The sequence below is a fragment of the Melanerpes formicivorus genome, unplaced genomic scaffold (genome assembly GCF_026170545.1).
Source record: "Melanerpes formicivorus ecotype bairdi unplaced genomic scaffold, bMelFor1.0.p_v2 SCAF_24, whole genome shotgun sequence".
NCBI lineage: Eukaryota > Metazoa > Chordata > Aves > Piciformes > Picidae > Melanerpes > Melanerpes formicivorus.
In genome coordinates this window covers 4177587-4185606 of record NW_027142376.1, presented here as the reverse complement: position 1 = coordinate 4185606, position 8020 = coordinate 4177587, and the positions used below count along the sequence as shown (strand labels likewise).

At 50.3% G+C, this 8020-nt stretch overlaps 1 protein-coding gene across 1 annotated transcript; it reads left to right on the top strand.

The window, feature by feature from the left end:
• Window positions 1-750: 750 nt before the first annotated feature.
• On the top strand, window positions 751-7736 carry LOC137448294 (protein phosphatase 1 regulatory subunit 7-like). Its single transcript, XM_068152634.1, has 6 exons — window positions 751-931; window positions 1140-1252; window positions 2045-2207; window positions 4173-4277; window positions 5951-6037; window positions 7362-7736. The coding sequence occupies exons 1-6, from the start codon at window positions 845-847 to the stop codon at window positions 7536-7538; spliced, it is 732 nt and encodes a 243-aa protein (XP_068008735.1). The 5' UTR covers window positions 751-844; the 3' UTR covers window positions 7539-7736.
• Window positions 7737-8020: the final 284 nt, after the last annotated feature.

The window sequence follows — 8020 nt, the reverse complement described above, 5'->3', positions numbered from 1 at the left end:
CAGTGTTTCCTCTTCACCATAGGTTACCCTATTAGAATATGTATTTCCAGCATAGAGGGGATCTTTGCTGCGTGACTAAGAGTGGGATCGTTCCAGTGGGAAACATCATCTGCTCCTGAGCCATTGGAATCTCTCCCAGAGAGACGCAGAGCTGCTGTGCTGACAGGCAGAAGCAACCAGAAGGGTTTCAGGTTAGGGGTAGGTGTTGATTCTGGCCTAGAAACCCCTTAATGAGTTTTGTGCCTTGTTACCTGAGAAACAAAGTTTGTCCTGTTGTGTTTCCACCCCTAGAAAAAGCTGAAGAGCTTTGGTTCACCATGCTAAGTTGGCAGGGCAGGAAGACATCAGCGCCCAGCCTCCAGCCACGCCCGCTGGAACATGCTTTCCAATTAGTACGCTACCTCTTAGGTTTCCAACCTGGGTATTCAAAGAACGCCGAGGAAAGTGGGGGCAGGTGCTTTTGCCAGGCAGCCTCCAATGAGCAGGCCCGGGGCAACGAGGAGGTGGCAGCAGCCAGCACATGCAGGCATTTCCTGGGGCTCAGTGAATGTTTAGAGCTCAGGGGCTCAGCCTGTGCTTCCGCTTCCTTTTCGTCAGCACAGGAGTTTGGTTTGGCTGTCCGGAGCCTTGCTCTGCACCCGAATGCCGTACCGAGCGTGAGGGAAAGATGAAGCAACACCCACGTAAGCACCCAGGGAAAAAGCGGAGGTTGTCTTAGGAGCCGGTTTGAGACAAAATTCACCCAACTCCTTCTGCGGTGGTGTACGGGAAAGAGTCGGTAGGGGAAGCCGCAGGACAGCCTGCAGCAAAGCTCAGGACTTGTTCCCTCGCCTCTGCCTTCTGCATGTCTCCTCGTCGGCCGCCTGTAAGCGAGACGCTTCACCAGCTGGCTTGTTTGAAATCAGCAAAGTTATGGCATGGAAGTTATCTGGTAGGAGTCGTTGCTAAACAGATGCAGTTGAAGCTTTGTATCTTCCGTTCTCTCTACTAGTTATTCTAATCTTGCCCTGTTGGTTTAGCCCATCAGTTTTCATGTTCTCTTCATCTATTAGTAGCAGAAGAAAGGGCCCCTTGATTCCAGTGTTTCTTGCTGTAGTTCAGAGGTAGAGTTGGCTTTCCCTCTGACCTGTCTCCGCCAGAATCTGATTAAGCGCATTGAAAACCTGGAGCAGCTGCAGACCCTGCGGGAGCTGGATCTTTATGACAATCAGATTCGGAAGATTGAGAACTTGGAGTCTATGGTGGAACTTGAGTGAGTCTGGGGGAATTACTAAAAGGAGATTGAGGGTGGTTTGCCACTCACCAAGTTACTCTCGCTGTGCTCGTTCCAGTGCTTACCATCCAGGCCTTCCTTGTGATTCATTTGGGTGCTCTGAGCAGGAGAATCTGTTCTCCACTGATACTAAACCTGTGCAGTAAGCAGTCAGCCGTAAAGGAAACGTGCTGTGTAAAGCAGCAAGTGTGGTAGGTGGGTGCAATTCCTGTGCAGGTGTGGGAGCCCTCAGGACCCCCTTGCTCTTGGTAGCCAGAGCTCTGTATGACAGCTTTCTATTCCTGCACAAAATGGCAGGAGATTTCAGGAGACATGAGGACTGTTTTGGAAGGGTGTCAGGGAAGGAGTTTCTGGCAGGTTTTTTTTTCCCCAGTCTCTGGCAATTGTTTGCTCACTCGGAGACCTGACCTACTTCTCATGCTTGCAGGAGGCCTTGGTGTTGTCCTGTCATAGGCAGATCTTGTAGGCAGAGATCTTTCCCAAGGAATATGAATTAGCTTCCTCCCACATTGGCAGCTCCACTGCTGGACAAAAGAATGTCTGTCATCTGCATGCATAACAGATCACTCCCCCCCACCCCCAAGTATTTTGAAAGTCATTTTAGTTGTCATTTCTGATCAAAAGAAATGACACTTAGGACCTTTAGCCTCAAGGCCTAGCAATGTGCTTGATCTCTGCAGATAGTGAGGTTCCCCACCAGTTCAGCAGTGGCACTTCCAGAATCGTCGGTGCGTGGTGGACTGAGGAATCCTTTGGTTTGTTTTCCTCCAGGATCCTGGACATCTCCTTTAACATTCTGCGGCACATTGAGGGACTAGATCGGCTCACTCAGCTGAAAAAACTCTTCCTTGTCAACAACAAAATCAGCAAAATAGAGAATCTGAGCAACTTGCAGATGCTACAGATGTTAGAGTTGGGATCCAACCGAATTCGGGTAGGCTTGCTCTGCATGATGATAGCTGAAGAATTTTGCGCTCTGTGGCCCGGGGTTAGCCTCTTCTGAAAGTGCAGTGCCCTTTGCTGGTGGTTGTGTTCTCTCTTCTTCTAATCATTTAATGGGTAAGTGCTTATTGCTGCACATCCTGGGTCTTTGAATTAAGTATGCACGTAGTACTTGGCTGCTAGATCACTGCTGATGAATTCTCTCCTGCATCCCTTGTGTGTTTCCCTTTGCAGAGTGTGGTTTCCATCTGACAGACAGCCAAACCTATCCAAAGTAGCAATTGCTGTTTTCCCTTCCTGGAGTCAGGCACTGTGTCCATCAAATTAGTGAATGCAAACTTAATCCTGTAATTGATAACTGCTGCATCAGTCTCTCTCAGAACAGGATTTACTTGAGGCTTTGCTCTGAACTCCACTGTACCATGCTGACTGCTCTTCACAGAATCACTGAATAGTTTGGGTTGGAAGGGACTTTAAAAATCATCCAGTTCCAGTCCCCATGCTGAGGGCAGGGATACTTCCCTCTAGATCAGGTTGCTGAGGGCCTCATCCAACCTGGCCTTGAACATCTCCAGGGAGGGGGCAGCTACAGCCTTTCTGGGCAGTGTGGGTTATTTAAAAGGGCTTGTTGGGACAGGATGAGGGGCAGTGGTTTGGAACAGGAACAGGGGAGGCTTAGGTTGGGCATCAGGAAAAAGTTCTGCACAGTGAGGGTGGGGAGACACTGGAACAGGCTGCACAGGATGTGGTTGAGGCCTTGTCCATGGAGACATTCAAGATAGAATAGGATTAACCAGGTTGGAAAAGACCTTTGAGATCATCAAGTCCAACCTCTTATCTAACACCATCTAATCAACTAAACCATGGCACCGAGTGCCTCATCCAGGCTCTTCCTAAACACCAGGAGCAGGTGCAGGAGCAGGGAGGTCATTCTCCCCCTGTACACTGCACTGGTTAGGCCGCACCTCGAGTCCTGTGTCCAGTTCTGGGCTCCTCAGTTTAGGAAGGAGGTTGACTTGCTGGAGCGAGTCCAGAGAAGGGCAACAAAGCTGGTGAGGGGCTTGGAACACAGCCCTGTGAGGAGAGGCTGGGGTTGCTTAGCCTGGAGAGGAGGAGGCTCAGGGGAGACCTCATTGCTCTCTACAACTCCCTGAAGGGAGGTTGTAGCCAGGAGGGGGTTGGTCTGTTCTCCCAGGCAAGCAGCACCAGAACAAGAGGACACGGTCTCAAGCTGCACCAGGGGAAGTTTAGACTGGATGTTAGGAAGAAGTTCTACATAGAGAGAGTGATTGGCCATTGGAATGTGCTGAACAGGGAGGTGGTGGAGTCACCATCCCTGGAGGCGTTCAGGAGACTTGATGCGGTGCTTGGTGCCATGGGTTAGTTGTTTAGGTGGGTTGCATTGGTTGACTCTTGACAGCCTGTTCCTTGGGAAGAACAAAATCACCAAACTGCAGAACCTGGATGCACTGACAAACCTGACTGTGCTCAGCGTGCAGGTAGGGCTCTGCTTTGTCCTGTTTGCAGCAGCCTTCCTCACCCCCTCCCTGGAGGTGTTCCAGGCCTTCAGCAACCTGCTCTGGTGGAAAGTTGGGGCTGGACCTGGATGATCTTCAAGGTCCCTTCCAACCCAAACCACTCTATGAATCTATGAAATGAGTTATAGTAACATGTAAGCCTGTTGTTTGTAAGGACCCCAAGAAGACAACTTTCAGGCTACAGCTTTCGATGGGAGGGTCAGAATCTGATTCTTGCACACTTAGAGCCCCTAGACCCCTGGACCTTCCGTTGCGCATCGGTGGTACAAAGCTCAAAGGAACTGAGCTCATGAGATCAGTGTGCACCCGAGCAGACCCTTTCCCCTTCCCAGCCATACTTCAGAGAAAAGCCTTTTCTTCAGGGAGTCTCTTGGGGTTTGGTTTGTTTGGATGCCCTTACAGCACTGCTTCCCTTTCAGAATAACCGCCTGACCAAGATCGAGGGGCTGCAGAGCCTGGTGAACCTGCGCGAGCTGTACCTCAGCCACAACGGCATCGAAGTCATCGAGGGGCTGGAGAACAATGTGAGCAGGCTCTTGCTAGCTGTGCCTGACCTCTTGCCCTGAGCTGCTCTTATCAGTAGCTGTGCTTTTCAGGAAGGTTTTGTTCCTCAGCTTTCTCCACTTACATGTAGGGTTCTGAGTCCCTTGAAAAGACCTCAAAGATCCAAGTATTTGTTGTGTTAAAGTACCTTGTGTAAGTGGAGCTCCTCCTTGTGTTGTAAATTGGTTTTGTGGCGAGGTGAAGCACAAGATGCAATTAATGCAGGAGCCTGGCTCATGCCAGGACACAGAGGTGTTGGGGCAAGTCCGGAGGAGGGCTACAAGGGTGATCCAAGGGCTGGAGCAGGTCTGCTGTGAGCACAGGCTGAGGGAGCTGGGGCTGAGCAGCCTGGAGAAGGCTCCAGGGGGGCCTTAGAGCCTCAGGGGAGGTTCAGGTTGGATGTTAGGAAGAAGTTCTATACAGAAAGAGTGATTGCGCTATGGAATGGGCTGCCCGGGGAGGTGGTGGAGTCGCCGTCATTGAAGGTGTTCAGAAGGAGACTTGCTGGGGTGCTTGGTGCCATGGGTTAGCTGTTTGGGTGGGTTGGATTGGTTGATGGGTTGGACACGATGATCTTGAAGGTCTCTTCCAACCTGGTTTGGTTTATTCTAATAAAAGTTTATTCTAATAAAGAGCTGCCTGCCAGGACCTGAAGGGATCCTGCAGGAAGGCTGCAGAGAGACTTTTGCTGAGGGTGTCTGAGACAGGCTATGGGGGAATGGTTTGAAGCTGAGGCAGAGCAGGGTTAGAGAGGAGCTGAGGAAGAAGTTCTTCGGTATGAGGGTGGTGAGACTCTGGCACAGGCTGCCCAGGAGACTGTGGATGCCTCCTGCCTGGGGGCAGGAGGGTCCAAGTGGATGGCTCTGATAACACAGAGAGCTCGAATGGGAAATCTTGAAAGACCTGGTCTAGTGGAGGTGATCTCAAGTTGGCCTGAAGGTATCAACTGTGCCAAACCTCCAGAGGAGAAAGTGACTCGTGCTGAGGAAGCTCCTCCTTACAATGACCTTTCTGATGATGAAAAGAAATACGCTTTGTTCACAGACGGTTCCTGTCGTCTTGTTGGGAACAAGCGAAGGTGGAAGTCTGCAGTGTGGAGTCCAACACGCCGAGTTGCAGAGGCGAAAGATGGAGAAGGAGAATCCAGTCAGTTCGCAGAGGTAAAAGCTGTCCAGCTAGCTCTCGACGTGGCTGAACGTGAGACATGGCCAAAGCTTTATCTCTACACCGACTCATGGATGGTAGCCAATGCTCTATGGGGTTGGCTAAAGAACTGGAAGAAGAGTGGTTGGCAGAGAAAAGGAAAACCCATTTGGGCAGCCAACCTGTGGCAGGACAGATTTTTAATGGAGCACTCTGCTTCATGTGTTCTGAGGAAAGGCTCACTCTTTAGGAGCCCTTGGCTGTGAATTGCTGTCAGACTAGTGATTGCTTTAATTTTTGTCATAAGGCTTCTGGGCTGTCAGTAACCCAGCTTCATTAAAAGTAAGTGTCCTTGCTACATACATAAGCAGGGAGAGTTCTTGTGCTGCATGTAAACAGCTGGCAATAGTTTTTCTTTGCTTCCCACAGTTTCCAGCTCTGGGCTTGAAAAAGTGGGAGAGAGAAGATGGGAAGAAATTTTGGTCTAATGTTTTTGTGTTTGCTTGTCTAGAACAAACTCACAATGCTGGACATAGCATCCAACAGAATCAAGAGGATTGAGAACATCAGTCACTTAACAGAGCTGCAGGAGTTCTGGGTAAGCATAGGATGGAACTGTCCCTGGAATGTCCCTACAGCAAGTGAACAAAAACCTTCTGGTGAGGAGCAATGGGAGGGTGGTGTACATCTATATCTCTGAGTAAGCTCAGATTCACAGATTGCACTGGGTTGGGAGGGACCCTCAAAGGTCATCTTGTTCAACCCCCTTGCACTCAGCAGGGACACCTTCAACTAGATCAGGCTGCCCAGGCCCAAAAGGAATTTGATCTTGAATGTCTCTGGGGATGCCCCCTCGATGGAGGTGTTCAAGGCCAGGCTGGATGAGGCCTTGAGCAGCCTGGGCTGGTGGGAGGTGTCCCTGCCCAAGGCAGGGTTTGGAGCTGGATGGTCGTTAAGGTCCCTACCAACCCACTCTATGATTATCTGCCAGGCAGCAAACAGTGCACAAAGTTTCCACTTCACTGTGGATGGCCGAGGTGAGGAAGTTGTTCTTGGATGGGGGCACAGCTGATCCATTGCTGGGGTTTTTTAATGATTATTTTTTGTTATTGCTGTTAGTGTTTAAAGGTGATACTGCTTTAGTCACTGCTTCTGCATCCAAAAGCAAAGGATGGCTGAAGTCTCCAGGTTGCCGGCAGTTGGAGCATCATCCTCTTGTAATTCCTCTGCAGTGCCAGCAATGAGGCACCTCCTAGGCTTGGTCCCTGGATCAGGGAGCTTGGCACTTTCTGGAGTGGAGGAACAGTTTTGGTGGGAAAGTGATGTAGAGGGGGGAGGAAAATGCCACTTTTCACATCAGTTTGGGACCAATTTTAATGTTTCCTGGGAAATCATGAAAGTAAAGATTTCAGTGTAAGAAGATCTTGGCAGTAAACATTTCTAGCCCTTAAATGTGCAGTGGATCAACTGGGACACTGTTGTAAAGAGACTGTCTCAATGTCTTGCAGGGTGTTTTATCCTAATTCATAGATCACAGAATGGTTGGGTTGGAAGGGACCTTAAAGATCATCCAGTTCCAGGCCTCTGCCTTGGGCAGGGACACCTCCCACTAGACCAAGTTACTCGAGGCCTGGATATGCTCTCAGAGGGGTGGAGCCTTTGATCACTACCCCAGGACAGTGTAGGGATGGTTAGCGAGGGCCTGCCTGGAATGTCTGACAGGAAAGCACAGCTGGGAGGCTCCAGGGGGAAAAGGGTCACATAGCCAGGGCCATCTCACATGTGCATGAAGACTGTACAGTGCCACTGCCTTGGGCTTGTAGAAATCCTCCTGTGCGGTGGCTCTGTGGCGAGGCTGCTGCTAACCAGGCTTAGCTTGCAAGTATCTGTTGGTGTGAGCCTCCCCTGTATGTGCCGTGCAGATGAATGACAACCTGGTGGAGAGCTGGAGTGACCTGGATGAACTGAAAGGAGCCAAAAACTTGGAAACCGTCTACCTGGAGCGAAATCCCTTGCAGAAGGACCCCCAGCACCGGCGCAAAATCATGCTGGCCCTCCCCGCTGTCCGGCAGATTGACGCCACCTTTGTTCGATTCTAAACCTCCTCCTGCTGCCCTCCTTGGAGAAATGTCCCAGCTGGGTTTTTTATCCACTTAACCACACAGCCCAAGTCTTCAGTACACTGTCACAGAGCAGATGGTCAAGAAAAAGCACTGAGTACCAGATCCTGTGTACGATGCACTCATTGTTTTTGAGATGTTGTTGTTATTATTATTAAATCTTAATATGGAGACTTCTCTCCGTTTCTGCCTCTTGCTGGTGGGGGAGGTTTGGCCAGCATCATTGCCGCAGACTGAAGTCACCTGGAGCCACTTGCTGACTTCTCTTGGCTCTGTGACACAGCTTTGGGTTAGTGACATCCTTGCAAACATCACTGCCAGATCCAGTCACAGTGGTGGTCTGTCAAAGGATGAAAAGATGGGGAACACCGTTCATGTGGGGCAGAGTCAGAGAGAGACACCCATCCAAGTCACCCTCAGAGCTGCATCCGCTCCTTCTGCTCTGTCAAACGATAGAAAAC